This window comes from Eucyclogobius newberryi, unplaced genomic scaffold, assembly GCF_026437365.1.
Source record: "Eucyclogobius newberryi isolate DKJ021-1_F unplaced genomic scaffold, fEucNew1.0.hap1 SCAF_4, whole genome shotgun sequence".
Lineage (NCBI taxonomy): Eukaryota > Metazoa > Chordata > Actinopteri > Gobiiformes > Gobiidae > Eucyclogobius > Eucyclogobius newberryi.
Window position 1 is genome coordinate 43,245,532 of NW_027316056.1, and position 27,653 is coordinate 43,273,184.

The 27,653-nt window shown below is 50.9% G+C and overlaps 2 protein-coding genes across 3 annotated transcripts; both read left to right on the forward strand.

The window, feature by feature from the left end:
• Positions 1 to 4,996: 4,996 nt before the first annotated feature.
• Positions 4,997 to 26,050, forward strand: LOC140377812 (uncharacterized). Of its 2 annotated transcripts, XM_072463396.1 has the most exons (3): positions 4,997 to 5,104; positions 19,844 to 19,932; positions 22,746 to 26,050. In XM_072463396.1, the coding sequence occupies exons 2-3, from the start codon at positions 19,853 to 19,855 to the stop codon at positions 24,889 to 24,891; spliced, it is 2,226 nt and encodes a 741-aa protein (XP_072319497.1). In that variant the 5' UTR covers positions 4,997 to 5,104; positions 19,844 to 19,852; the 3' UTR covers positions 24,892 to 26,050. The 2 variants fall into 2 exon arrangements, with proteins under 2 accessions (XP_072319497.1, XP_072319496.1); XM_072463395.1 differs by lacking the exon at positions 4,997 to 5,104 and having other exon boundaries at positions 19,697 to 19,932.
• LOC140377282 (uncharacterized) lies at positions 5,097 to 8,662 on the forward strand. Its single transcript, XM_072462631.1, has 3 exons — positions 5,097 to 5,229; positions 6,832 to 6,887; positions 7,295 to 8,662. The coding sequence occupies exons 2-3, from the start codon at positions 6,866 to 6,868 to the stop codon at positions 8,608 to 8,610; spliced, it is 1,338 nt and encodes a 445-aa protein (XP_072318732.1). The 5' UTR covers positions 5,097 to 5,229; positions 6,832 to 6,865; the 3' UTR covers positions 8,611 to 8,662.
• Positions 26,051 to 27,653: the final 1,603 nt, after the last annotated feature.

Here is a 27,653-nt window from a genome sequence, read left to right on the forward strand (position 1 = left end):
GTCTTTAATTCTCCTTGTTGTTGTTGTTGTTGTTGTTGTTGTTGTTTTATGGCGGTTGGCATCCAAGTGTTGCATTACCGCCAGACTTTATTCCTCAGACTTTGTCGTAGTCCTCAGACTCTGTCGTAGTCCGTAAAAGTACTCCTTCCATTGCTTTGGTGTTACAAAGCCCATGAGGTCATGATATGTCTTTGTGACTAGAATAGTTGTTGTTGTTTCAGGGAGGGAGAGGAAGATGAAGAGGAGTCTCCCTGGAATAAAGCCGGTTGTTGTTGTTGTTGTTGTTGTTGTTGTTGTTGTTGTTTTATGGCGGTTGGCATCCAAGTGTTGCATTACCGCCAGACTTTATTCCTCAGACTTGGTCTCTGAAACAACAACAACTATTCTAGTCACAAAGACATATCATGACCTCATGGGCTTTGTAACACCAAAGCAATGGAAGGAGTACTTTTACGGACTACGACAGAGTCTGAGGACTACGAGGCACTGGAAGAAGAACTTTTAGGACTACGACAAAGTCTAAGGAATAAAGTCTGGCGGTAATGCAACACTCGGATGTCAACCGCCATAAAACAACAACAACAACAACAACCGGCTTTATTCCAGGGAGACTCTTCTTCATCTTCCTCTCCTTCTTTGACGTTCGGTGCTTCCACCGTACAGCTTTATTCTTCAGGCTTCATTCCATAGGCTTTAATATTTCCACTGATGTCGCTGCTTGGTAGCCGTGCGTCTACGAGACTGGGCGAGGACAGGAGACCACCCCCACCCCCATCTCGTCACTCTGATCACTCTGACTCCCCACAAGCAGACCCCCATCACTCCGACTCCCATTTAGCGCCTTTAGCCTGTTTTCTATATCTGCCCAATCAAGCTCCTTTGTCTCCCTGCAGCTTTAGCAATGATCCTGATCCTTTCAGTTCTGCTTTGAGTCTGAGCAGCACAGTTTACAACATCCACCATAAAGAGTACAAAATCCTCTCTATCCACAACCAGGGTATTCTCATTAATTCTGGAACCTGCACACTTGGGACCTCCACTCTTGAAACCTTCACACTTCTTGGGAGCCACGCTGGCCTTTCTCATTTCGCCCTGGCTGGGAGCAGCGCTGGCTCCCCTCTCTGTATTTACTCTAACCTCGTTACTTGAAACTTTCTTGACTGCATCTGCATAGGATATACCTTGAGAGACCTTTATTTTCTGCACCTCAGCAGCTCTTTTGCTAAACCTGCATCCCCCGAAGGCAGAGCTATGTTCTTCACAGTTACAGCACTTCAGTTTTGCACCCACGTCACACTTCCCATACTCATGATCTCCTGCACATTTACCACACCTTTGCCTCCCTCTACAGACCGCTGCAATATGCCCAAAGCGCTGGCACTTAAAGCAACGCAGGGGCGGCGGAACATATGGCCTGACGCTATAGCACATGTACCCAATGAACACCTTACTAGGCAGGCACCTCCCTTCAAGTGTTACCATTACCGACAAGCTGTCACATCTTACCCCAGACCGGGTCACCTTCAACCGCCTAGCGTCCACCACCGTAACTCCAGTCAAATTCTCCTTAACTTCATCCACAGACGTCGCCGTAGGGACACCTACGATAACTCCTCTGACCGTGTTTCTTTCAGCATCAGACACAAGAATGTCCTTTCCACCCAGACGTTTAGTTCCAATCGCCTTCCGTTGCTGAGCCACGTCCTTGCACACGACCAGCAGCGAGCCATCTCTAAGGACACTCGCACTCTTGATCACTCCCACAGCTACAGTTAGGCTCTTTGACAATGCCACTGAATTCCACTCCTTAAAGGATGCACTATCCTGTGCAAGCTTTATGATCACCTTACAGTCTCTGCTCTCACCCCGGATATCAATAGCTTCAGCCTCATCCTGCTGCTCATTCCCAGAACCCTCGGACGAGCTAAGGGACTTTTTACGTTTCCGGGCACGTGCAGGCAGAAAAGGCTGCTCCTCCACGCCGTCCAGAACGTCTTCCATCCCCGATCCACTCTCCTCCGCCATCTCCCGTCTGTATTCTCCTTTTTGTTCTGCCACAAACATCCATCGCATTCCACTTTGTAGATGTCATGGAATGAGACATAAACCAATGCTATTCCTTAACACACAGAGAACACAATTCAACTTAGAATATGAAACGACACAGAAACGTCAGACTTTTGTGTAGCATTCATGGGAGAAACCGCCGGGCCGGGTCACCCAGGCTGTTGTAAGTAGCCTGGTGACCCTCCTTGGTCTCACGACATTTTTTCTCTTGCAGGTTGGTTTTATTACAAATTATGAAATAGGCGGGTCACATTCTCATTGGTCAGTTTCACATCAAGGCACTTGTCTTTTACAACAGTCGGTATTTTCCCTTAGAGATAAAGCATGGGTAATGTTTACCTAACTCCCCTGGGGTGCTACACCTCTCCCTGGGGTGCTACACCCCCTCCCTGGGGTGCTACACCTCTCCCCGGGGTGCTACACCCCTCCCTAGGATAAACATTCCTCTGCACCATCTTTACGACACCTTCAGTTCACATGCTGTTCTTCTCTTAGACTAATGATGCAGATAAAATATCACTATTATACAGATAAAATACATCACAGAAATATAATCATATATTTACATTTTATCACAGTAGACCACGTGTGGCACCTGAGGCCCGATTTGAGGCCCGGTCCCAGTGCTTCTTCATGTGCTTGCGCAGGGAGCCCCTGTCGGTGTAGGCCTTGGAGCAGAGTGAACAGCTGAAAGGTTTGCACCCTGAGTGCAGGGCGATGTGAGCGCGCAGCAGGGGTTTCTTTGTGGCAGAGTGGGCAGCAGTGCGGCCTCTCGCCCGGGTGAATGCGCACGTGCTTCTGCAGACTGCCTTTGGAGATGAAGTGGTTCTGACAGACTGATCAGCTGAAAGGTTTCTCTCCGGAGTGAACGTGAATGTGAGCCTTCAGGTTAAAACTCTCACAAAATATTTCTTTTTAGTAAAATCCTTGACAAATCCGGTTTGGATTTGAACATGTCAACGGGATTCTGGCGCTGGAAACAGCTGGAGACAGAATGGACACGTGTGAAAGAGCTCGAGCATCTGAAGCTTCGCTTCATTGCCACCATCTGTTTTCAGAGCTGTCAGTGTGCTTCTCACTATCTGAGTGGAACTGTGTGAGTGGATCTGAGCTGCAGCCTGCTTCTGTCACATTAGTTTCCTCTCTGTTCTCCTCAGTTGCTCTTTGATGAAGCACAGAGGACTTGTCTTCGTCCTCTTCACTTTTCACACTGACAGAGAGCTCTTGCAGCTGGTCCTCTGGCTCCTCTTTTGCGTCGATCGGCTCCACACTAGAGAAAGAAAAGCATTTCAACTTCACATTTCAGTTTTCCATCCATAACTGTTCATGTTAATGTTCGAGCTCATAATGACACACTTCATTTAAACACTTCCTTTAAATTGGAAACTGTAGGAAATCTATGGGTTTTTTCTGTTCAAATGTCGTGAGAAAGTGGAACAATGAACGACTGAAAGAGCCACAAAAGTCACTCTGTGAAAAGCCTGAAATATGAAGCTCCACCCTCTTCTTCTCCGGGGGCGGGGTCACGGGGGCAGCAGTCTAAGCAGGGACTGCCAGACTTCCCTCTCCCCAGACACTTCCTCCAGCTCCTCCGGGGGGATCCCGAGGCGTTCCCAGGCCAGAGAGAGACATGGTCCCTCCAGCGTGTCCTGGGTCGTCCCCGGGGCCTCTTCTCGGAGCAGCGGCTCTACTCCGAGCTCCTCCCGTGTGACTGAGCTCCTCCCCCTGTCTCTAAGGGAGTGTCCAGCCGCCCGGCGGAGGAAACTCAACCGCTTGTATCCTCGATCTTGTCCTTTGGGTCATTAAAGCTCATGACCATAGGTGAGGTCAGAACGTAGCGTGAGCTTTACATATTCATAAGTTATATTACAAGTCTCGTCTTTGTTCGTAATATTACATTAAAATATTAATATAAATTGACTGTGTTTGATCAGTAAACCAGGCCCCTATATTTCACATAGACATAACAAACAAGGGGTTGTTCTAGTTAGCTCTGTGGCTAATGCTAACCACACAGGGGTCCTGGAGGTGGGGTCACGAGGTCACGTGGGGGCCCTCACATCTGCCTGATCAGAAACACAATCATTTATTTTATTCTTCCAAATATCAAGTCATATTCTAATCATATTTATGAATGACATCATCATCAGCCAGTGACGAGGGAAATGAGACTATTTAAATACAAAATAAAGGTGTGACAGTAAGAAGGAAGATCCTCCTCATCGCTCCTGTAGATGGCGCTGGAGCTTAAGGGTTAAATACATTTTATAAAATAATTGAATAAACATCTGTATTTTAACAATATTAATTGTCTGATATTAAATATAGTCCAGTGATAATCCCTGCAGCAGTTCAGACCTTTACGTCCTGTAAAGTGTTTGTCTCAGAGCTAAAGGCTAACGCACGTTAGCTTCAATATAAAAACACACAAACTGAATCATGTAAAAGCATTAAGATTATTATTATTATTATTATCTCATAAACGTAAAGCCAATGGGAGGAGTCACATGGAAACTGACGTCACAGCATGTCACAGTCACAACATGGAGCAGGTTTGTTACTGTAGGTTACCATGGCGACGATTTCAGGTTTTATTACAGGAACATGTCAGTCTGTTATAATAAAGTTAGAGAGGTTTCTCTGTTGCCATGGCAGCTGTGGCGGCCATCTTGTGACTGTAATAATGTTTATGTGTAATGTGTAATAACAAGCGAGTGTTTAAGTCACATCTAGTTACATTTGTGTCTAATAATGACTTAAAAACATTAAACACTGGTCACAAAGTCACAAAGTCATTACAATAAAACGACCATAAAACACACGTTTGTAGAAGAACGCAACATGAGCTGGTTACCATGGCGACCAGCGCTCCAGACTGTAGAGCCCGCTGTCGATCCAACCCGGAAGTCACGTGCTCTCTCCAAAAGCACAACATTGCGCGTGTCTCTGTGTGATTAGCTCTGGAGCTAAAGAAGCTAATGGAGCTAACAGAGCTACTGAAGCTCAGTGTGAGACAAACAGCCCCGGGGACAGAGCCGTGAGACATGGCAGAAGTGAAGCTGAAGGAGGAGACGGAGCTGTGGGAGCCCCGGGGCCCCTGTGGCTCCTGGGGCCGCGGGGTGGCGCTGTAAACACGGGGCCCTTAGACTCTGCAGGGAAAAGGTTTGTTCTGTTTGGACCTTGTTAAATGTGAATGATTTATTACAAAGACTGACCAGGACAGAAGTGTCCACGGGACAAAGTAAGACCGTGGTTCAGGGTTCAGGGTTTAGACGTTCAGGGTTTAGATGTTCAGGGTTTAGATGTTCAGGGGTTCAGGGTTTAGATGTTCAGGGTTTAGAGGTTCAGGGTTTAGGGGTTCAGGGTTTAGAGGTTCAGGGTTTAGATGTTCAGGGTTTAGAGGTTCAGGGTTTAGATGTTCAGGGTTTAGATGTTCAGGGGTTCAGGGTTTATGGGTTCAGGGTTTAGATGTTCAGGGTTTAGATGTTCAGGGGTTCAGGGTTTATGGGTTCAGGGTTTAGATGTTCAGGGTTTAGATGTTCAGGGGTTCAGGGTTTATGGGTTCAGGGTTTAGATGTTCAGGGTTTAGATGTTCAGGGGTTCAGGGTTTATGGGTTCAGGGTTTAGATGTTCAGGGTTTAGATGTTCAGGGTTTAGAGGTTCAGGGTTTAGATGTTCAGGGTTTAGGGGTTCAGGGTTTAGATGTTCAGGGTTTAGGGGTTCAGGGTTTAGAGGTTCAGGGTTTAGATGTTCAGGGTTTAGATGTTCAGGGTTTAGAGGTTCAGGGTTTAGAGGTTCAGGGTTTAGATGTTCAGGGTTTAGGGGTTCAGGGTTTAGATGTTCAGGGTTTAGATGTTCAGGGTTTAGATGTTCAGGGTTTAGATGTTCAGGGTTTAGAGGTTCAGGGTTTAGAGGTTCAGGGTTTAGAGGTTCAGGGTTTAGATGTTCAGGGTTTAGGGGTTCAGGGTTTAGATGTTCAGGGTTTAAAGGTTCAGGGTTTAGATGTTCAGGGTTTAGAGGTTCAGGGTTTAGATGTTCAGGGTTTAGGGGTTCAGGGTTTAGATGTTCAGGGTTTAAAGGTTCAGGGTTTAGATGTTCAGGGTTTAGATGTTCAGGGTTTGGATGTTCAGGGTTTAGATGTTCAGGGTTTAGATGTTCAGGGGTGGGCCGTTTGTCTTTATAATCCGGCCTGCAAACATGCCAAGTAATATTTAAAAAAATAATATTTTATTTTCTGCCCTCAGGCTTCTGTCTGCACTTGTGTCCTTGATAAATATGAGGTGAAATGAATTAAATCATAGACTCAAAAGCTTTTATCTGACAGAAAAGTGATATTTAATTTTTTAGATTTTATTTTTTTCACAACAATGATCCGCCTCCGCTACAGGCCTGGATTCCAATATGGCCCTTGGAGGAACACCCCTGATTCAGAGGTTCAGGGTTTAGAGGTTCAGGGGTTCAGGGTTCACAGGTTCAGGGGTTCAGAAGTTCAGGGTTTACAGGTTCAGGGTTTAGGGGTTCAGAGTTCAGAGGTTCAGGGTTTAGGGGTTCAGGGTTTAGGGGTTCAGGGTTTAGGGGTTCAGGGTTCACAGGTTCAGGGTTTACAGGTTCAGGGTTTAGGGGTTCAGAGGTTCAGGGTTTAAGGGTTCACAGGTTCAGGGTTCACAGGTTCAGGGTTTACAGGTTCAGGGTTTATGGGTTTAGGGTTCACAGGTTCAGGGTTCAGGTCTGCTTTGCTTTCAGCTCCAGGTGTTTCTCTCTCAGGTGAAGCAGCAGCTGCAGGATCTGGTCTGACGTGATGGAAAACGAGGAGCACAAAGGTACAACCCGTTTCATCTGCAGGAGTGAGTGTTGACCTGGTGCATTCTGGGTAGGTTAGGGTTAGGGTTCCACTCCCCCTGACCCCTGCTCTTCTTTAGCAGAGGCTTTATGACATCAGTTTTCAAAGACATTGGGAATGTTCCAGATTGAAGCTTTAACTATGTGAGTGATGCTAACACAGACTTTATAAATCTGGAGGTAACACATGGAGCAGCAGTAGATGAACTCAGACTGTGATGATCTCATGGACAGTTTTGTCAGTTACAGGTGCAAAGTGAGTCCGCTCTAAGTGTCCAGGTGGTGGGCCTGGGGGCGGGGCATTCTCAAGTCTTTTGTCAACTTCTCATTAAAAAACCCATGTTTGATATTATCTGTTCTCTTAAAGATTCTCTCCTTCCTCCTTCAGATAAACCAGAGGAGTGTGACCCAGAGGCGTGTGACCCAGAGGCGTGTGACCCAGAGGAGTGTGACCCAGAGGCGTGTGAGCCAGAGGCGTGTGAGCCAGAGGCGTGTGACCCAGAGGCGTGTGACCCAGAGGCGTGTGACCCAGAGGCGTGTGACCCAGAGGCGTGTGACCCAGAGGAGTGTGACCCAGAGGCGTGTGACCCAGAGGAGTGTGACCCAGAGGCGTGTGACCCAGAGGCGTGTGACCCAGAGGCGTGTGACCCAGAGGCGTGTGACCCAGAGGAGTGTGACCCAGAGGCGTGTCACCCAGAGGAGTGTGACCCAGAGGAGTGTGACCCAGAGGAGTGTGACCCAGAGGAGTGTGACCCAGAGGCGTGTGACCCAGAGGAGTGTCACCCAGAGGCGTGTGACCCAGAGGAGTGTGACCCAGAGGAGTGTGACCCAGAGGCGTGTGACCCAGAGGCGTGTGACCCAGAGGCGTGTGACCCAGAGGCGTGTGACCCAGAGGCGTGTGACCCAGAGGAGTGTGACCCAGAGGCGTGTGACCCAGAGGAGTGTGACCCAGAGGCCGGCTGCAGCTCAGATCTGCTCTCACGGTTCCACTCGGAGCAGGACCAGACCGAGGACTGGCCCCTGCCCTGGGACCACGCGTCGTCCAGTGTCAGACCTGGCCCAGACTCTTCTGATGCTGCCGGGAAAGACAAACCCTTCAGGTGCTCAGAGTGCGGAAAACGGTTCCGCTTTAACTCTGCTCTGAAGAAGCACGTCCTGGTCCACACGGGAGAGAAGCCGCACAAATGCTCCCAGTGCGGAAAAGCCTTCCAGTTCATCTCCGACCTGAGGAAGCACGTCCTGATTCACTCGGGGCAGAGGCCTTACAGGTGCTCAGTCTGCGACAAGGGTTTTGTGGACGTGAGTAACTTCAGACGCCACGAGAGGATCCACACGGGAGAGAAGCCCTTCAGCTGTCCGTTCTGCGACAAAGAGTTCACGGACAAAGGCAACGTGAAGAAGCACATGAGGGTCCACACGGGCGAGAAGCCTTTCAGGTGTTCAGTCTGCGACAAGCGCTTCTCATTCCTCGCCTCGTACAAGCGCCACTTGAGAATCCACCAGGCCCTGGGGACCCGGGCCCCGGGAAACCAGGCCCCGGGAAACCAGGCCCCGGGAAACCAGGCCCTTGTCCAGATCCTGGTTCAGGCCCCGGTCTTGGCCCCGGTCTTGGTTCGGGCCCCGCTCCAGGCCCCGCTCCAGGCCCCGCTCCAGGCCCCGCTCCAGGCCCCGCTCCAGGCCCCGCTCCAGGCCCCGGTGTTATGAATGAGCGCAGAGGATTCATTGTTTTCCAAAGACAAAAACAGACAAACTGAGAAAACAAAGACACAAATAAAAGATTCTTTTGAAACTTCTTTTATGAATAAATATCATTAATACAAAGCCAAACGAAACATGTTTTAGTTTGTGTCTTTAGGCTCAACACACTAATGTTACAAACCAGATCTGGGGAAGGGCGATCGAGGGCCAGAGGAAGTGCCCACCTGCTCAGAGGGCCTGTGGGTCATGGGTTCTAAACAAAGTTAAAACAGACAAAACAGGACAAAAGGGAAACGAAACAAAGAAGGAAAAAGAAGGCATGAAGTCTCTGTCCCATATGTCTCTGTCCCATATGTCTCTGTCCCATATGTGTCTGTCCCTTATGTTCTGTCCCTTATGTATCTGCCCCTTATGAATCTGCCCCTTATGTATCTGCCCCTTATGTGTCTGCCCCTTATGTGTCTGCCCCTTATGTGTCTGTCCTTTATGTCTGTCTCTTATGTGTCTGTCCCTTATGTGTCTGCCCCTTATGTGTCTGCCCCTTACGTGTCTGTCCCTTATGTGTTTATCCCTTATGTGTCTGTCCCTTATGTGTCTGTCCCATATGTGTCTGTCCCTTATGTGTCTGCCCCTTATGTGTCTGCCCCTTATGTGTCTGCCCCTTATGTGTCTGTCCCTTACGTGTCTGTCCCTTAAGTGTCTGTCCCATATGTGTCTATCCCGTATGTGTCTGCCCCTTGTGTGTCTGCCCCTTGTGTGTCTGCCCCTTGTGTGTCTACCCCTTATGTGTCTGCCCCTTATGTGTCTGCCCCTTATGTGTCTATCCCTAATGTGTCTATCCCTTATGTTTCTGTCCCTTATGTATCGGCCCCTTATGTGTCTATCCCTTATGTCTCTGCCCCTTATGTCTCTGCCCCTTATGTGTCTGCCCCTTATGTGTCTGCCCCTTATGTGTCTGTCCCTTATGTGTCTGCCCCTTACGTGTCTGTCCCTTACGTGTCTGTCCCTTACGTGTCTGTCCCTTATGTGTCTGTCCCATATGTGTCTATCCCTTATGTGTCTGCCCCTTGTGTGTCTATCCCTTATGTCTCTGCCCCCTGTGTGTCTGCCCCCTATGTGTCTGCCCCTTATGTGTCTATCCCTAATGTGTCTATCCCTTATGTGTCTGTCCCTTATGTATCGGCCCCTTATGTGTCTATCCCTTATGTCTCTGCCCCTTATGTGTCTGCCCCTTATGTGTCTGCCCCTTATGTGTCTATCCCTTGTGTCTATCCCTTATGTGTCTATCCCTTATGTGTCTGTTCCTTATGTATCTGCCCCTTATGTGTCTATCCCTTATGTGTCTATCCCTTATGTGTCTGTCCCTTATGTATCTGCCGCTTATGTATCTGCCCCTTACGTGTCTGCCCCTTATGTGTCTATCCCTTATGTCTCTGCCCCTTATGTGTCTGTCCCTTATGTCTCTGTCCCTTATGTGTCTGCCCCTTATGTGTCTGTCCCTTATGTGTCTGTCCCTTACGTGTCTGTCCCTTATGTGTCTGTCCCATATGTGTCTATCCCTTATGTGTCTGCCCCTTGTGTGTCTATCCCTTATGTCTCTGCCCCCTGTGTGTCTGCCCCCTGTGTGTCTGTCCCATATGTGTCTGTCGCTATGTGTCTGTCCCTTATGTGTCTGCCCCTTATGTGTCTGTCCCTTATATGTCTGTCCATTACGTGTCTGTCCCTTACGTGTCTGTCCCATATGTGTCTATCCCTTGTGTGTCTGCCCCTTGTGTGTCTGCCCCTTGTGTGTCTGCCCCTTGTGTGTCTGCCCCTTGTGTGTCTGCCCCTTATTTGTCTGCCCCTTATTTGTCTGCCCCTTATGTGTCTATCCCTAATGTGTCTATCCCTTATGTGTCTGTCCCTTATGTATCGGCCCCTTATGTGTCTATCCCTTATGTCTCTGCCCCTTATGTCTCTGCCCCTTATGTGTCTGCCCCTTATGTGTCTGTCCCTTATGTCTCTGTCCCTTATGTGTCTGTCCCTTATGTGTCTGCCCCTTATGTGTCTGCCCCTTACGTGTCTGTCCCTTACGTGTCTGTCCCTTACGTGTCTGTCCCATATGTGTCTATCCCTATGTGTCTGCCCCTTGTGTGTCTATCCCTTATGTCTCTGCCCCCTGTGTGTCTGCCCCCTGTGTGTCTGCCCCTTATGTGTCTGCCCCTTATGTGTCTATCCCTAATGTGTCTATCCCTATGTGTCTGTCCCTTATGTATCGGCCCCTTATGTGTCTATCCCTTATGTCTCTGCCCCTTATGTGTCTGCCCCTTATGTGTCTATCCCTTATGTGTCTATCCCTTATGTGTCTATCCCTTATGTGTCTGTTCCTTATGTATCTGCCCCTTATGTGTCTATCCCTTATGTGTCTATCCCTTATGTGTCTGTCCCTTATGTATCTGCCCCTTACGTGTCTGCCCCTTACGTGTCTGCCCCTTATGTGTCTGTCCTTTATGTGTCTGTCCCTTATGTGTCTGTCCCTTATGTTTCTGCCCCTTATGTGTCTGCCCCTTATGTGTCTATCCCTTATGTGTCTATCCCTTATGTGTCTGTTCCTTATGTATCTGCCCCTTATGTGTCTATCCCTTATGTGTCTATCCCTTATGTGTCTGTCCCTTATGTATCTGCCGCTTATGTATCTGCCCCTTACGTGTCTGCCCCTTATGTGTCTGTCCTTTATGTGTCTGTCCTTTATGTGTCTGTCCCTTATTTGTCTGTCCCTTATGTTTCTGCACCTTATGTGTCTGCCCCTTATGTGTCTATCCCTTATTTGTCTGTCCCATATGTGTCTGTCCCTTTTGTGTCTGTCCCTCATGTGTCTGCCCCTCATGTGTCTGTCCCTCATGTGTCTGTCCCTCATGTGTCTGTCCCTTATGTGTCTGCCCCTTATGTGTCTGTCCCTTATGTGTCTGCCCCTTATGTGTCTGCCCCTTATGTGTCTGTCCCTTATGTGTCTGTCCCATATGTGTCTGCCCCTTGTGTCTGCCCCTTGTGTGTCTGCCCCTTATGTGTCTATCCCTTATGTGTCTATCCCTAATGTGTCTATCCCTTATGTGTCTGTCCCTTATGTATTGGCCCCTTATGTGTCTATCCCTTATGTCTCTGCCCCTTATGTCTCTGCCCCTTATGTGTCTGCCCCTTATGTGTCTGTCCCTTATGTCTCTGTCCCTTATGTGTCTGCCCCTTATGTGTCTGTCCCATATGTGTCTATCCCTTATGTGTCTGCCCCTTGTGTGTCTATCCCTTATGTCTCTGCCCCCTGTGTGTCTGCCCCCTGTGTGTCTGCCCCTTATGTGTCTGCCCCTTATGTGTCTGCCCCTTATGTGTCTGCCCCTTATGTGTCTGTCCCTTATGTATCGGCCCCTTATGTGTCTATCCCTTATGTCTCTGCCCCTTATGTGTCTGCCCCTTATGTGTCCATCCCTTATGTGTCTGCCCCTTGTGTGTCTGTCCCTTGTGTGTCTATCCATTATGTGTCTGTCCCTTATGTATCTGCCCCTTATGTGTCTATCCCTTATGTGTCTGCCCCTTATCTTTCTATCCATTATGTGTCTGTCCCTTATGTATCTGCCCCTTATGTGTCTATCCCTTATGTCTCTATCCCTTATGTCTCTGCCCCTTATGTGTCTATCCCTTATGTGTCTGTCCCTTATGTGTCTATCCCTTATTTGTCTGTCCCTTATGTGTCTGCCCCTTATGTGTCTATCCCTTATGTGTCTGTCCCTTATGTGTCTGTCCCATATGTGTCTGTCCCATATGTGTCTGTCCCATATGTGTCTGTCCCATATGTGTCTGTCCCTTATGTCTCTGTCCCTTGTGTGTCTGTCCCTTGTGTGTCTGTCCCTTATGTGTCTGTCCCTTATGTGTCTATCCCTTATGTGTCTATCCCTTATGTGTCGGCCCCTTGTGTGTCTGTCCCTTATGTGTCTGTCCCTTATGTGTCTGTCCCATATGTGTCTGTCCCTTACGTGTCTATCCCTTGTGTGTCTGCCCCTTATGTGTCTGTCCCTTATGTGTCTGCCCCTTATGTGTCCGTCCCATATGTGTCTGTCCCATATGTTTCTGTCCCTTATGTCTCTGTCCCCTGTGTGTCTGTCCCTCATGTGTCTGTCCCATATGTGTCCGTCCCTTATGTGTCTGCCCCTTGTGTGTCTGTCCCTTGTGTGTCTATCCATTATGTGTCTGTCCCTTATGTATCTGCCCCTTATGTGTCTATCCCTTATGTGTCTGCCCCTTATGTTTCTATCCATTATGTGTCTGTCCCTTATGTATCTGCCCCTTATGTGTCTATCCCTTATGTCTCTATCCCTTATGTCTCTGCCCCTTATATGTCTATCCCTTATGTGTCTATCCCTTATGTGTCTGTCCCTTATGTGTCTATCCCTTATGTGTCTGTCCCTTATGTGTCTGCCCCTTATGTGTCTATCCCTTATGTGTCTGTCCCTTATGTGTCTGTCCCTTATGTGTCTGTCCCATATGTGTCTGTCCCATATGTGTCTGTCCCTTATGTGTCTGCCCCTTATGTGTCTGCCCCTTATATGTCTATCCCTTATGTGTCTATCCCTTATGTGTCTGTCCCATATGTGTCTGTCCCTTTTGTGTCTGTCCCTCATGTGTCTGCCCCTCATGTGTCTGTCCCTTATGTGTCTGTCCCTTATGTGTCTGTCCCTTATGTGTCTGTCCCTTATGTGTCTGCCCCTTATGTGTCCGTCCCTTATGTGTCTGTCCCATATGTGTCTGCCCCTTGTGTGTCTGTCCCTTATGTATCTGCCCCTTATGTGTCTGTCCCATATGTGTCTGCCCCTTGTGTGTCTGTCCCTTGTGTGTCTGTCCCATATGTGTCTGTCCCTTATGTGTCTGCCCCTTGTGTGTCTGTCCCGTGTGTGTCTGTCCCATATGTGTCTGTCCCATATGTGTCTGTCCCATATGTGTCTGTCCCTTATGTGTCTGTCCCTTATATGTCTGTCACTTATGTGTCTGTCCCTTATGTATCTGCCCCTTATGTGTCTATCCCTTATGTGTCTATCCATTATGTGTCTGTCCCTTATGTATCTGCCCCTTATGTGTCTATCCCTTATGTCTCTATCCCTTATGTCTCTGCCCCTTATGCGTCTATCCCTTATGTGTCTATCCCTTATGTGTCTGTCCCTTATGTGTCTATCCCTTATGTGTCTGTCCCTTATGTGTCTGCCCCTTATGTGTCTATCCCTTATGTGTCTGTCCCTTATGTGTCTGTCCCTTATGTGTCTGTCCCTTATGTGTCTGTCCCATATGTGTCTGTCCCATATGTGTCTGTCCCTTATGTCTCTGTCCCTTATGTCTCTGTCCCTTGTGTGTCTGTCCCTTGTGTGTCTGTCCCTCATGTGTCTGTCCCTTATGTGTCTATCCCTTATGTGTCTATCCCTTATGTGTCGGCCCCTTGTGTGTCTGTCCCTTATGTCTCTGTCCCATATGTGTCTGTCCCATATGTGTCTGTCCCTTACGTGTCTGTCCCATATGTGTCTATCCCTTATGTGTCTATCCCTTGTGTGTCTGCCCCTTATGTGTCTGTCCCTCATGTGTCTGTCCCATATGTGTCTGTCCCATATGTTTCTGTCCCTTATGTCTCTGTCCCCTGTGTGTCTGTCCCTCATGTGTCTGTCCCATATGTGTCCATCCCTTATGTGTCTGCCCCTTGTGTGTCTGTCCCTTGTGTGTCTATCCATTATGTGTCTGTCCCTTATGTATCTGCCCCTTATGTGTCTATCCCTTATGTGTCTGCCCCTTATGTTTCTATCCATTATGTGTCTGTCCCTTATGTATCTGCCCCTTATGTGTCTATCCCTTATGTCTCTATCCCTTATGTCTCTGCCCCTTATGTGTCTATCCCTTATGTGTCTATCCCTTATGTGTCTGTCCCTTATGTGTCTATCCCTTATGTGTCTGTCCCTTATGTGTCTGCCCCTTATGTGTCTATCCCTTATGTGTCTGTCCCTTATGTGTCTGTCCCTTATGTGTCTGTCCCATATGTGTCTGTCCCATATGTGTCTGTCCCATATGTGTCTGTCCCTTATGTCTCTGTCCCTTGTGTGTCTGTCCCTCATGTGTCTGTCCCTTATGTGTCTATCCCTTATGTGTCTATCCCTTATGTGTCGGCCCCTTGTGTGTCTGTCCCTTATGTGTCTGTCCCATATGTGTCTGTCCCTCATGTGTCTGTCCCATATGTGTCTGTCCCATATGTTTCTGTCCCTTATGTCTCTGTCCCCTGTGTGTCTGTCCCTCACGTGTCTGTCCCATATGTGTCCATCCCTTATGTGTCTGCCCCTTGTGTGTCTGTCCCTTGTGTGTCTATCCATTATGTGTCTGTCCCTTATGTATCTGCCCCTTATGTGTCTATCCCTTATGTGTCTGCCCCTTATGTTTCTATCCATTATGTGTCTGTCCCTTATGTATCTGCCCCTTATGTGTCTATCCCTTATGTCTCTATCCCTTATGTCTCTGCCCCTTATGTGTCTATCCATTATGTGTCTATCCCTTATGTGTCTGTCCCTTATGTGTCTATCCCTTATGTGTCTGTCCCTTATGTGTCTGCCCCTTATGTGTCTATCCCTTATGTGTCTGTCCCTTATGTGTCTGTCCCATATGTGTCTGTCCCATATGTGTCTGTCCCATATGTGTCTGTCCCTTATGTCTCTGTCCCTTGTGTGTCTGTCCCTTGTGTGTCTATCCCTTATGTGTCTATCCCTTATGTGTCGGCCCCTTGTGTGTCTGTCCCTTATGTGTCTGTCCCATATGTGTCTGTCCCATATGTGTCTGTCCCTTACGTGTCTGTCCCATATATGTCTATCCCTTGTGTGTCTGCCCCTTGTGTGTCTGCCCCTTGTGTGTCTGCCCCTTATGTGTCTATCCCTAATGTGTCTATCCCTTATGTGTCTTTCCCTTATGTATCGGCCCCTTATGTGTCTATCCCTTATGTCTGCCCCTTATGTCTCTGCCCCTTATGTGTCTGCCCCTTATGTGTCCGTCCCTAATGTCTCTGCCCCTTATGTCTCTGCCCCTTATGTGTCTGCCCCTTATGTGTCTGCCCCTTATGTGTCTGGCCCTTATGTGTCTATCTCTTATGTGTCTGCCCCATATGTGTCTATCCCTTATGTGTCTGCCCCTTGTGTGTCTGTCCCATATGTGTCTGTCCCATATGTGTCTGTCCCTTATGTCTCTGTCCCTTATATCTCTGTCCCTTGTGTGTCTGTCCCTTGTGTGTCTGTCCCTCATGTGTCTGTCCCTTATGTGTCTATCCCTTATGTGTCTATCCCTTATGTGTCGGCCCCTTGTGTGTCTGTCCCTTATGTGTCTGTCCCTTATGTGTCTGTCCCATATGTGTCTGTCCCTTACGTGTCTGTCCCATATGTGTCTATCCCTTATGTGTCTATCCCTTGTGTGTCTGCCCCTTATGTGTCTGTCCCTCATATGTCTGTCCCATATGTGTCTGTCCCATATGTTTCTGTCCCTTATGTCTCTGTCCCCTGTGTGTCTGTCCCTCATGTGTCTGTCCCATATGTGTCCATCCCTTATGTGTCTGCCCCTTGTGTGTCTGTCCCTTGTGTGTCTATCCATTATGTGTCTGTCCCTTATGTATCTGCCCCTTATGTGTCTATCCCTTATGTGTCTGCCCCTTATGTTTCTATCCATTATGTGTCTGTCCCTTATGTATCTGCCCCTTATATGTCTATCCCTTATGTCTCTATCCCTTATGTCTCTGCCCCTTATGTGTCTATCCCTTATGTGTCTATCCCTTATGTGTCTGTCCCTTATGTGTCTATCCCTTATGTGTCTGTCCCTTATGTGTCTGCCCCTTATGTGTCTGTCCCTTATGTGTCTGTCCCATATGTGTCTGTCCCATATGTGTCTGTCCCATATGTGTCTGTCCCATATGTGTCTGTCCCTTATGTCTCTGTCCCTTGTGTGTCTGTCCCTTGTGTGTCTGTCCCTCATGTGTCTGTCCCTTATGTGTCTATCCCTTATGTGTCTATCCCTTATGTGTCGGCCCCTTGTGTGTCTGTCCCTTATGTGTCTGTCCCATATGTGTCTGTCCCTCATGTGTCTGTCCCATATGTGTCTGTCCCATATGTTTCTGTCCCTTATGTCTCTGTCCCCTGTGTGTCTGTCCCTCATGTGTCTGTCCCATATGTGTCCATCCCTTATGTGTCTGCCCCTTGTGTGTCTGTCCCTTGTGTGTCTATCCATTATGTGTCTGTCCCTTATGTATCTGCCCCTTATGTGTCTATCCCTTATGTGTCTGCCCCTTATGTTTCTATCCATTATGTGTCTGTCCCTTATGTATCTACCCCTTATGTGTCTATCCCTTATGTCTCTGCCCCTTATGTGTCTATCCCTTATGTGTCTATCCCTTATGTGTCTGTCCCTTATGTGTCTATCCCTTATGTGTCTGTCCCTTATGTGTCTGCCCCTTATGTGTCTATCCCTTATGTGTCTGTCCCTTATGTGTCTGTCCCATATGTGTCTGTCCCATATGTGTCTGTCCCATATGTGTCTGTCCCTTATGTCTCTGTCCCTTGTGTGTCTGTCCCTTGTGTGTCTGTCCCTCATGTGTCTGTCCCTTATGTGTCTATCCCTTATGTGTCTATCCCTTATGTGTCGGCCCCTTGTGTGTCTGTCCCTTATGTGTCTGTCCCATATGTGTCTGTCCCATATGTGTCTGTCCCTTACGTGTCTGTCCCATATGTGTCTATCCCTTGTGTGTCTGCCCCTTGTGTGTCTGCCCCTTGTGTGTCTGCCCCTTGTGTGTCTGCCCCTTATGTTTCTATCCCTAATGTGTCTATCCCTTATGTGTCTTTCCCTTATGTATCGGCCCCTTATGTGTCTATCCCTTATGTCTGCCCCTTATGTCTCTGCCCCTTATGTGTCTGCCCCTTATGTGTCCGTCCCTAATGTCTCTGCCCCTTATGTCTCTGCCCCTTATGTGTTTATCCCTTATGTGTCTGTCCCTTATGTGTCTGTCCCTTATGTGTCCGTCCCTTATGTCTCTGTCCCTTATGTGTCTGTCCCTTATGTGTCTGTCCCTTATATGTCTGTCCCTTACGTGTCTGTCCCTTACGTGTCTGTCCCTTATGTGTCCGTCCCATATGTGTCCATCCCTTATGTGTCCGCCCCTTGTGTGTCTATCCCTTATGTGTCTGCCCCCTGTGTGTCTGCCCCTTGTGTGTCTGCCCCTTATGTGTCTGCCCCTTATGTGTCTGCCCCTTATGTGTCTATCCCTAATGTGTCTATCCCTTATGTGTCTGTCCCTTATGTATCGGCCCCTTATGTGTCTATCCCTTATGTCTCTGCCCCTTATGTGTCTGTCCCTTATGTGTCTGCCCCTTATGTGTCTATCCCTTATGTGTCTATCCCTTATGTGCCTATCCCTTATGTGTCTTTCCCTTATGTATCGGCCCCTTATGTGTCTATCCCTTATGTCTGCCCCTTATGTCTCTGTCCCAAATGTGTCTGCCCCTTGTGTGTCTGTCCCTTATGTCTGTCCCTTATGTGTCTGTCCCTTATGTGTCTGTCCCTTATGTGTCTGCCCCTTATATGTCTGTCCCATATGTGTCTGTCCCTTATGTGTCTGCCCCTTATATGTCTGTCCCATATGTGTCTGCCCCTTATGTGTCTGCCCCTTATGTGTCTGTCCCTTATGTGTGCGTCCCTTATGTGTCTGTCCCATATGTGTCTGCCCCTTGTGTGTCTTTCCCTTGTGTGTCTGTCCCTTGTGTGTCTGTCCCATATGTGTCTGTCCCTTATGTGTCTGTCCCTTATGTGTCTGCCCCTTGTGTGTCTGTCCCTTGTGTGTCTGTCCCATATGTGTCTTTCCCTTTTGTATCTGCCCCTTATGTGTCTGTCCCTTATGTGTCTGTCCCTTATGTGTCTGTCCCATATGTGTCTGCCCCTTGTGTGTCTGTCCCTTGTGTGTCTGTCCCATATGTGTCTGTCCCTTATGTCTCTGTCCCTTATGTGTCTGCCCCTTATGTGTCTGTCCCTCATGTGTCTGTCCCATATGTGTCTATCCCTTATGTGTCTGTCCCTTATGTATCTGCCCCTTATGTGTCTGTCCCTTATGTATCTGCCCCTCATGTATCTGCCCCTTATGTGTCTATCCCTCATGTGTCTGTCCCATATGTGTCTATCCCTTATGTGTCTGTCCCATATGTGTCTATCCCTTATGTGTCTGCCCCTTATGTGTCTATCCCTTATGTGTCCGTCCCTTATGTGTCCGTCCCTTATGTGTCTGTCCCTTCCATTCCATGGACTCTGAAAACATGAGAACAGATTAAAACTAAAGTAGTTACAAAATCATGAATGAGTTTACGATATGTAATAATCCCGGTCCAGGTCCCGGTCCAGGTCCCGGTCCCGGTCCCGGTCCCGGTCCAGGTCCAGGTCCAGGTCCAGGTCCCGGTCCCGGTCCCGGTCCAGGTCCAGGTCCCGGTCCCGGTCCCGGTCCCGGTCCCGGTCCCGGTCCAGGTCCCGGTCCAGGTCCAGGTCCAGGTCCCGGTCCAGGTCCAGGTCCAGGTCCCGGTCCCGGTCCCGGTCCAGGTCCCGGTCCCGGTCCCGGTCCAGGTCCAGGTCCAGGTCCAGGTCCAGGTCCAGGTCCAGGTCCAGGTCCAGGTCCCGGTCCCGGTCCAGGTCCCGGTCCAGGTCCCGGTCCAGGTCCAGGTCCAGGTCCCGGTCCCGGTCCCGGTCCCGGTCCCGGTCCAGGTCCAGGTCCAGGTCCAGGTCCAGGTCCCGGTCCCGGTCCCGGTCCAGGTCCAGGTCCCGGTCCCGGTCCCGGTCCCGGTCCAGGTCCCGGTCCAGGTCCAGGTCCAGGTCCAGGTCCAGGTCCCGGTCCCGGTCCCGGTCCCGGTCCCGGTCCAGGTCCCGGTCCAGGTCCCGGTCCCGGTCCCGGTCCAGGTCCAGGTCCAGGTCCAGGTCCCGGTCCAGGTCCCGGTCCCGGTCCCGGTCCCGGTCCCGGTCCAGGCTGTAAACGTGACATAAAGTGAAAAACGTCTTTTCATGTTTCAGTTGTGGCAGTAAAAGGCGGTGCTGCCCCCTAGAGGATAAAGCACCTCAGCGTTAGTGTTTTGAACAGGCGCCGCCAGGACGAAGCCTCAGGACCCCTGTGTGATTAGCTCTGAAGCTAACAGAGCTACTGAAGCTCAGTGTGAGACAAACAGCCCCGGGGACAGAGCAGTGAGACATGGCAGAAGTGAAGCTGAAGGAGGAGACGGAGCTGTGGGAGCCCCGGGGCCCCTGTGGCTCCTGGGGGCCCGTGCACAGGTCAGTCCGGCTCCGGGTTTAGGCCGCTGATCTGCGGGGAAACATGTCTGTGACCGCGGGTTCAACCTGAGCGCGTTTAAAGCGTCACTGAGTCACCTTCCGTGGGCGGTCGGGCTCTTGTTTCCATAGCGATGCTTTGCCTGCATGTTTCACATTGTGGCTTTAAACGTGTTCATTTACGGTGGGCTCGCCTCTCCACAGATCTGACCTGTCACACATTTGACTAAACATTGTTTGTAAAGTTTATAATTGCACTTCCTGGTTGGACATAAGCACAAACATGACATAAAGTTAATTCCACAGCTGTTACCATAGCAACCAGACTGTAAACAAGAGCCACACTCCACATCTATGACAACGATAAGACCATAAACTATTTATTTACTACAACCATGGTTTAAACTCTCTGTGTCCGAATGTCCACCTTTGTCCCTCGTCCCCCGGTGATGTCACCCGTGGTGTCACAGGCGACGTCACGTGGGACGTCACGTGGGACATCACGTGGGACGTCACGTGGGACGTCACGTGGGACGTCACGGGGGACGTCACGTGGGACGTCACGTGGGACGTCACGTGGGACGTCACGTGGGACGTCACGGGGGGTGACGTCACGTGGGACGTCACGGGGGGGGACGTCACGGGGGACGTCACGGGGGACGTCACGGGGGACGTCACGGGGGACGTCACGGGGGACGTCACGGGGGGCGACGTCACGGGGGACGTCACGGGGGGCGACGTCACGTGGGACGTCACGGGGGACGTCACGTGGGACGTCACGGGGGGCGTCACGGGGGGCGTCACGGGGGGCGACGTTACGTGGGACGTCACGGGGGACGTCACGTGGGACGTCACGTGGGACGTCACGGGGGACGTCACGGGGGACGTCACGTGGGACGTCACGGGGGGTGACGTCACGTGGGACGTCACGGGGGGGGACGTCACGGGGGACGTCACGGGGGACGTCACGTGGGACGTCACGGGGGGCGACGTCACGTGGGACGTCACGGGGGACGTCACGTGGGACGTCACGGGGGACGTCACGTGGGACGTCACGGGGGACGTCACGTGGGACGTCACGGGGGACGTCACGGGGGGTGACGTCACGTGGGACGTCACGTGGGACGTCACGTGGGACGTCACGTGGGACGTCACGTGGGACGTCACGTGGGACGTCACGGGGGGGGACGTCACGGGGGACGTCACGGGGGACGTCACGGGGGACGTCACGTGGGACGTCACGGGGGGCGACGTCACGTGGGACGTCACGGGGGACGTCACGTGGGACGTCACGGGGGGCATCACGGGGGGCGTCACGGGGGGCGACGTTACGTGGGACGTCACGGGGGACGTCACGTGGGACGTCACGGGGGACGTCACGGGGGACGTCACGTGGGACGTCACGTGGGACGTCACGGGGGACGTCACGTGGGACGTCACGTGGGACGTCACGGGGGACGTCACGTGGGACGTCACGTGGGACGTCACGTGGGACGTCACGGGGGACGTCACGGGGGACGTCACGTGGGACGTCACGTGGGACGTCACGGGGGGGACGTCACGTGGGACGTCACGGGGGACGTCACGGGGGACGTCACGGGGGACGTCACGTGGGACGTCACGGGGGGCGACGTCACGTGGGACGTCACGGGGGACGTCACGTGGGACGTCACGGGGGACGTCACGGGGGGTGACGTCACGTGGGATGTCACGGGGGACGTCACGGGGGACGTCACGTGGGACGTCACGTGGGACGTCACGGGGGGTGACGTCACGTGGGATGTCACGGGGGACGTCACGTGGGACGTCACGGGGGACGTCACGTGGGACGTCACGTGGGACGTCACGGGGGGTGACGTCACGTGGGATGTCACGGGGGACGTCACGTGGGACGTCACGTGGGACGTCACGGGGGGTGACGTCACGTGGGATGTCACGGGGGACGTCACGTGGGACGTCACGTGGGACGTCACGTGGGACGTCACGGGGGACGTCACGGGGGACGTGTTTGCTCGGTTGTGACGACCTTCAGCAGCTTCTCTCTTGATGTCTTTGGAGCTGCTCCTCGTTGCTTCATCTGCTCCAGGTGTTTGCTCTGAATCTGCCTCAAATCTCTTCATCGTGCGATGATCTGGCTTCAGGTTAGGTCAAAGGTCGGAGCTGGCTTCAGGTTAGGTCAAAGGTCGGAGCTGGCTTCAGGTTAGGTCAAAGGTCGGAGCTGGCTTCAGGTTAGGTCAAAGGTCGGAGCTGGCTTCAGGTTAGGTCAAAGGTCGGAGCTGGCTTCAGTTTAGGTCAAAGGTCGGAGCTGGCTTCAGTTTAGGTCAAAGGTCGGAGCTGGCTTCAGTTTAGGTCAAAGGTCGGAGCTGGCTTCAGTTTAGGTCAAAGGTCGGAGCTGGCTTCAGTTTAGGTCAAAGGTCGGAGCTGGCTTCAGTTTAGGTCAAAGGTCGGAGCTGGCTTCAGTTTAGGTCAAAGGTCGGAGCTGGCTTCAGTTTAGGTCAAAGGTCGGAGCTGGCTTCAGTTTAGGTCAAAGGTTCTTTCTGTTGCTTGTAAATGTTCTTCATAATGTGGGACGTCCTTTAAGCCGCTGAGGCTCAGGACTCTGGGACTGAGACACAAAACCATGAGCCATGTAGAGCGAGGGGGGGTCACACCCACCTGGGCAGGGATCACCATGGCAACATGGCAGTTACACCAAAACATACAGTGAGTAAATATAATGTCATAACTTAAATTACATCTGGAAATCTTCTAATGATCCTCGTTTTACATCAGACATTCACCTGTGAGACTCAAATCCTGTTTCTGTTCATTTCCAGAGAGGAACCAGAGGAACCAGAGGAACCAGAGGAACCAGAGGAACCAGAGGAACCAGAGGAACCAGAGGAACCAGAGGAACCTAAAGCTCCAGAGCTGTGCATCAAGCAGGAGCTGCCACAGTTTCACATGGTCAGTGTGAAAAGTGAAGAGGATGAAGACGAGTGGTCTGTGCTTCATCACACAGAGGAACCTAATGTGACAGAAGCAGGCTGCAGCTCAGTTCCACTCACACAGTTCCAGGGGGACTGGCCTCTGCTCTGGGACTCTGGACATGACCCAGATCCAGACCCGGACTTCTCTTTGGGTACGAAGGGGAAACCTTGCAGGTGTTCGTGGTGTGGGCTGGGCTTCGGTCGCTCGGCCGACTTAAAAAGACACGTGTTGATCCACACGGGGCAAAGACCTTTCAGGTGTCCAGTATGTGACCAAAGCTTTAGACTCAAAAACATCTTAAAGACTCACATGAGAGTTCACACGGGTGAGAAGCCTTTCGTCTGCTCACTCTGTGACAAGGCTTTTGCGTACAAACAGAGTTTAGAGAAACACAAGTGCATCGCCCCGGCGACGCCCGAGGGGGAGGCGGCCAGACCTTACAGCTGCTCCGAGTGCGGCAAGAGATTCTCACGCTCTTCAAACCTAAAGACGCACATGTTTGTTCATACGGAAGAGCGGCCCCAGAAGTGTCCTGTTTGTGAGAGCGCGTTCAAACAGAAGTCCAGTCTGGACCGACACCTGCGAGTGCGGCACAACATCTGCCCCAGCCCTGCCAAAAGCCCTGCCAAAAGCCCTGCCAAAAGCCCTGCCAAAAGCCCTGCCAAGACTCCCACCACGAGTCCCAGCGCGAGTGAGAATCTGGCGTTCCACGAGGAGCTCCACGAGGTCTTGGACGCCGCTGTCGTGAGAAACGTGAAGAAACACAAATGCCCCGAGTGCGGCAAAGGCTTCGCTCGTAAATACGTTCTTCGTAATCACATGCTGCTTCACTCGGAGGATTCGTTCACGTGTTCCGTGTGCGAGCGCTGCTTCAAGAGTAAAAAGTCTCTTGCTGAACACTTCAAGAGTCACCGAGACGACAAACCCACCACGTGCTCCATCTGCGCCAAGACCTTCGCCCGGAACAGCCTTTTGAACAAACACATGAAGAACCACTGGGAGGAGAAACCCTTCAGCTGTCCAGAGTGTAACAAAGGCTTTCTGTTCGAGAGTCAGTTTAGGAGACACATGATGATCCACACGGGCGAGAAACCTTTCAGCTGCCCATTCTGCGAGAAAGGCTTCGCAGACAAAAGCACGCTGAAGGAGCACATCGAGCTGCACACGGGCGACAAGCGCTTCGTCTGCTCCGTCTGCGGCAAAGGCTACACGCAGCAGACCAACCTGAAGAAGCACATGATGAAGCACACGGGGGAGAAGCCCTACGCCTGCCCCACCTGCGGGAAACGCTTCGCCGAGAAGAGCTACATCGGCGTCCACATGGCCACGCACTCCAGCGACAAACCCTTCAAGTGCCCCTTCTGCGAGAAAGGCTTCACCCAGAGCGGCGCGCTGAGGAAACACCTGGCCATCCACACCGGAGACAAACCTTTCAGCTGCTCAGTCTGCGACAAAGCCTTTGCCACAGAAGACCGGCTCAAGAGACATGCGCTTGGTCACCGAGGACAGAAGAGCGCGGCCAGAGGAGGACAGAGGAGGACAGAGGACAGAAGAGCGCGGCCAGAGGAGGACAGAGGAGGACAGAGGACAGAAGAGCGCGGCCAGAGGAGGACAGAGGAGGACAGAGGACAGAAGAGCGCGGCCAGAGGAGGACAGAGGAGGACAGAGGACAGAAGAGCGCAGCCGGAGGAGGACAGAGGACAGAAGAGCGCGGCCGGAGGAGGACAGAGGACAGAAGAGCGCGGCCAGAGGAGGACAGAGGACAGAAGAGCGCGGCCAGAGGAGGACAGAAGAGCGCGGCCGGAGGAGGACAGAGGACAGAAGAGCGCGGCCGGAGGAGGACAGAGGACAGAAGAATGCGGCCAGAGGAGGACAGAGGACAGAAGAACGCGGCCGGAGGAGGACAGAGGACAGAAGAATGCGGCCAGAGGAGGACAGAGGACAGAAGAATGCGGCCTGAGGAGGACAGAGGACAGAAGAGCGCTGAGCTGAGGACAATCACTCCTGACAAGCTGGAGAGTGGACTGAGCAGCTGAAGGATTGAGCAGCTGAAGGACTGAGCAGCTGAAGGACTGAGCAGCTGAAGGACTGAGCAGCTGAAGGACTGAGCAGCTGAAGGACTCGCTTTCTTTTCATTTGAGTTTATGGCACTTTAAACGTCTCCAGGTTCTTCACATAAAGTTGAGACGCTGCAGAAACTGCATTTGTTTGTCCAGAGTCTTTAAAGATGTTTTTGTCTTCCATTGAGTCCACAAGCTCCTCCCACAGACGGGCTCCTCCCACAGAGACAGGCTCCTCCCACACGAGGCCCGTTTATCATGTTTTCAAGTTTGATAAATGACACATCGAGTTCAGTCACAAACTCCATCATGTGAAATCCAGAATGTGTCTCAAATGTGACAAAGACATTTAAACTGTCCATTCGTTTAAACATTTGACACTTTATTTCTGAAAAACATGAAAAACAGTTGATCACAGCGGCCACTGACCCGCCACAGCGGCCACTGACCCGCCACAGCTGCCACTGACCCGCCACAGCGGCCACTGACCCGCCACAGCGGCCACTGACCCGCCACAGCGGCCACTGACCCGCCACAGCGGCCACTGACCCGCCACAGCGGCCAGGGTAGTGACCCGTCCATCTTCTTCGTCTTGTCCCGGGTTGCGGGGGCAGCAGTCTAAGCAGGGACTCTCAGACTTCCCTCTCCCCAGACACTTCTTCCTCCAGCTCCTCCGGTGGGATCCCGAGGCGTTCCCAGGCCAGACAGAGACATAGTCCCTCCAGTGTGTCCAGTGGGTCTTCCATGTCCCCACTGACATGCCCGAAACACTTCCCCAGGGAGGAGCAGTGGCTCTACGCCGAGCTCCTCACCCTTTTTCCACCCGGAAACTCATTTCGACCGCTTGTCTCCACGATCTCGTCCTGTGGGTCGTTACCTAAAGCAGTGATGCGCTCAGACATTGCTCTGCCTCCTCTGGGCTGGGCCCTCCTCGGGGCCCCTCTGACACTCACTGGTTTAGCCCTCAGTTGCGTACAGCTAATTTGAAAATTGTAATGTGTTGTTTGTTTGTTTGTTTGTTTGTGGCCCTTTGGGGTCTGGGCTCGGGTGTGACGTGCAATATAAATCAAATACATTATTATAAAGTTCTGCAGCGTCTCGTCAGAATCAAACCTTTGACTTTTGAAAAAGACTGAAATATTTTGAACTGAAAATATTAAAGACGAATGAAACTCGTGTGTTTTTGTTCAGACGAAAATCACATTTTGTACAAAAGACTTTATTTCAGAGACAAAACAGAAAAACTCACAAACCTTTAGTTTAAATGGACTAGACCTGGTTTAGACCTGGTTTAGTCCTGGTTTAGACCTGGTTTAGACCTGGTTTAGGCCTGGTTTAGACCTGGTTTAGACCTGGTTTAGGCCTGGTTTAGACCTGGTTTAGTCCTGGTTTAGACCTGGTTTAGACCTGGTTTAGACCTGGTTTAGGCCTGGTTTAGGCCTGGTTTAGGCCTGGTTTAGTCCTGGTTTAGACCTGGTTTAGTCCTGGTTTAGACCTGGTTTAGGCCTGGTTTAGGCCTGGTTTAGTCCTGGTTTAGGCCTGGTTTAGTCCTGGTTTAGACCTGGTTTAGTCCTGGTTTAGTCCTGGTTTAGGCCTGGTTTAGTCCTGGTTTAGACCTGGTTTAGACCTGGTTTAGGCCTGGTTTAGGCCTGGTTTAGGCCTGGTTTAGACCTGGTTTAGACCTGGTTTAGACCTGGTTTAGTCCTGGTTTAGACCTGGTTTAGTCCTGGTTTAGACCTGGTTTAGTCCTGGTTTAGTCCTGGTTTAGACCTGGTTTAGTCCTGGTTTAGTCCTGGTTTAGTCCTGGTTTAGTCCTGGTTTAGACCTGGTTTAGTCCTGGTTTAGACCTGGTTTAGACCTGGTTTAGACCTGGTTTAGTCCTGGTTTAGACCTGGTTTAGTCCTGGTTTAGTCCTGGTTTAGTCCTGGTTTAGACCTGGTTTAGACCTGGTTTAGACCTGGTTTAGTCCTGGTTTAGTCCTGGTTTAGACCTGGTTTAGTCCTGGTTTAGACCTGGTTTAGACCTGGTTTAGTCCTGGTTTAGACCTGGTTTAGTCCTGGTTTAGTCCTGGTTTAGACCTGGTTTAGTCCTGGTTTAGTCCTGGTTTAGACCTGGTTTAGTCCTGGTTTAGTCCTGGTTTAGACCTGGTTTAGACCTGGTTTAGTCCTGGTTTAGACCTGGTTTAGACCTGGTTTAGTCCTGGTTTAGACCTGGTTTAGACCTGGTTTAGTCCTGGTTTAGTCCTGGTTTAGACCTGGTTTAGTCCTGGTTTAGACCTGGTTTAGTCCTGGTTTAGTCCTGGTTTAGACCTGGTTTAGTCCTGGTTTAGTCCTGGTTTAGACCTGGTTTAGACCTGGTTTAGTCCTGGTTTAGACCTGGTTTAGTCCTGGTTTAGTCCTGGTTTAGACCTGGTTTAGACCTGGTTTAGTCCTGGTTTAGACCTGGTTTAGACCTGGTTTAGTCCTGGTTTAGACCTGGTTTAGTCCTGGTTTAGTCCTGGTTTAGTCCTGGTTTAGACCTGGTTTAGTCCTGGTTTTGACCTGGTTTAGTCCTGGTTTAGACCTGGTTTAGTCCTGGTTTAGTCCTGGTTTAGACCTGGTTTAGTCCTGGTTTAGACCTGGTTTAGTCCTGGTTTAGTCCTGGTTTAGGCCTGGTTTAGGCCTGGTTTAGGCCTGGTTTAGTCCTGGTTTAGTC

What these genes read in the sequence shown, in the direction of transcription:
- LOC140377282 (XM_072462631.1), top strand. Translation starts at nt 6,866, where the DNA reads ATGGAAAACGAGGAGCACAAAG. An exon ending in GGAAAACGAGGAGCACAAAG is followed by an intron (nt 6,888 to 7,294) that starts GTACAACCCGTT and finishes TTCCTCCTTCAG; the next exon opens with ATAAACCAGAGGAGTGTGAC.
- LOC140377812 (XM_072463396.1), top strand. Translation starts at nt 19,853, where the DNA reads ATGGCAGAAGTGAAGCTGAAGGAGGAGACGGAGCTGTGGGAGCCCCGG. An exon ending in TCCTGGGGGCCCGTGCACAG is followed by an intron (nt 19,933 to 22,745) that starts GTCAGTCCGGCT and finishes GTTCATTTCCAG; the next exon opens with AGAGGAACCAGAGGAACCAG.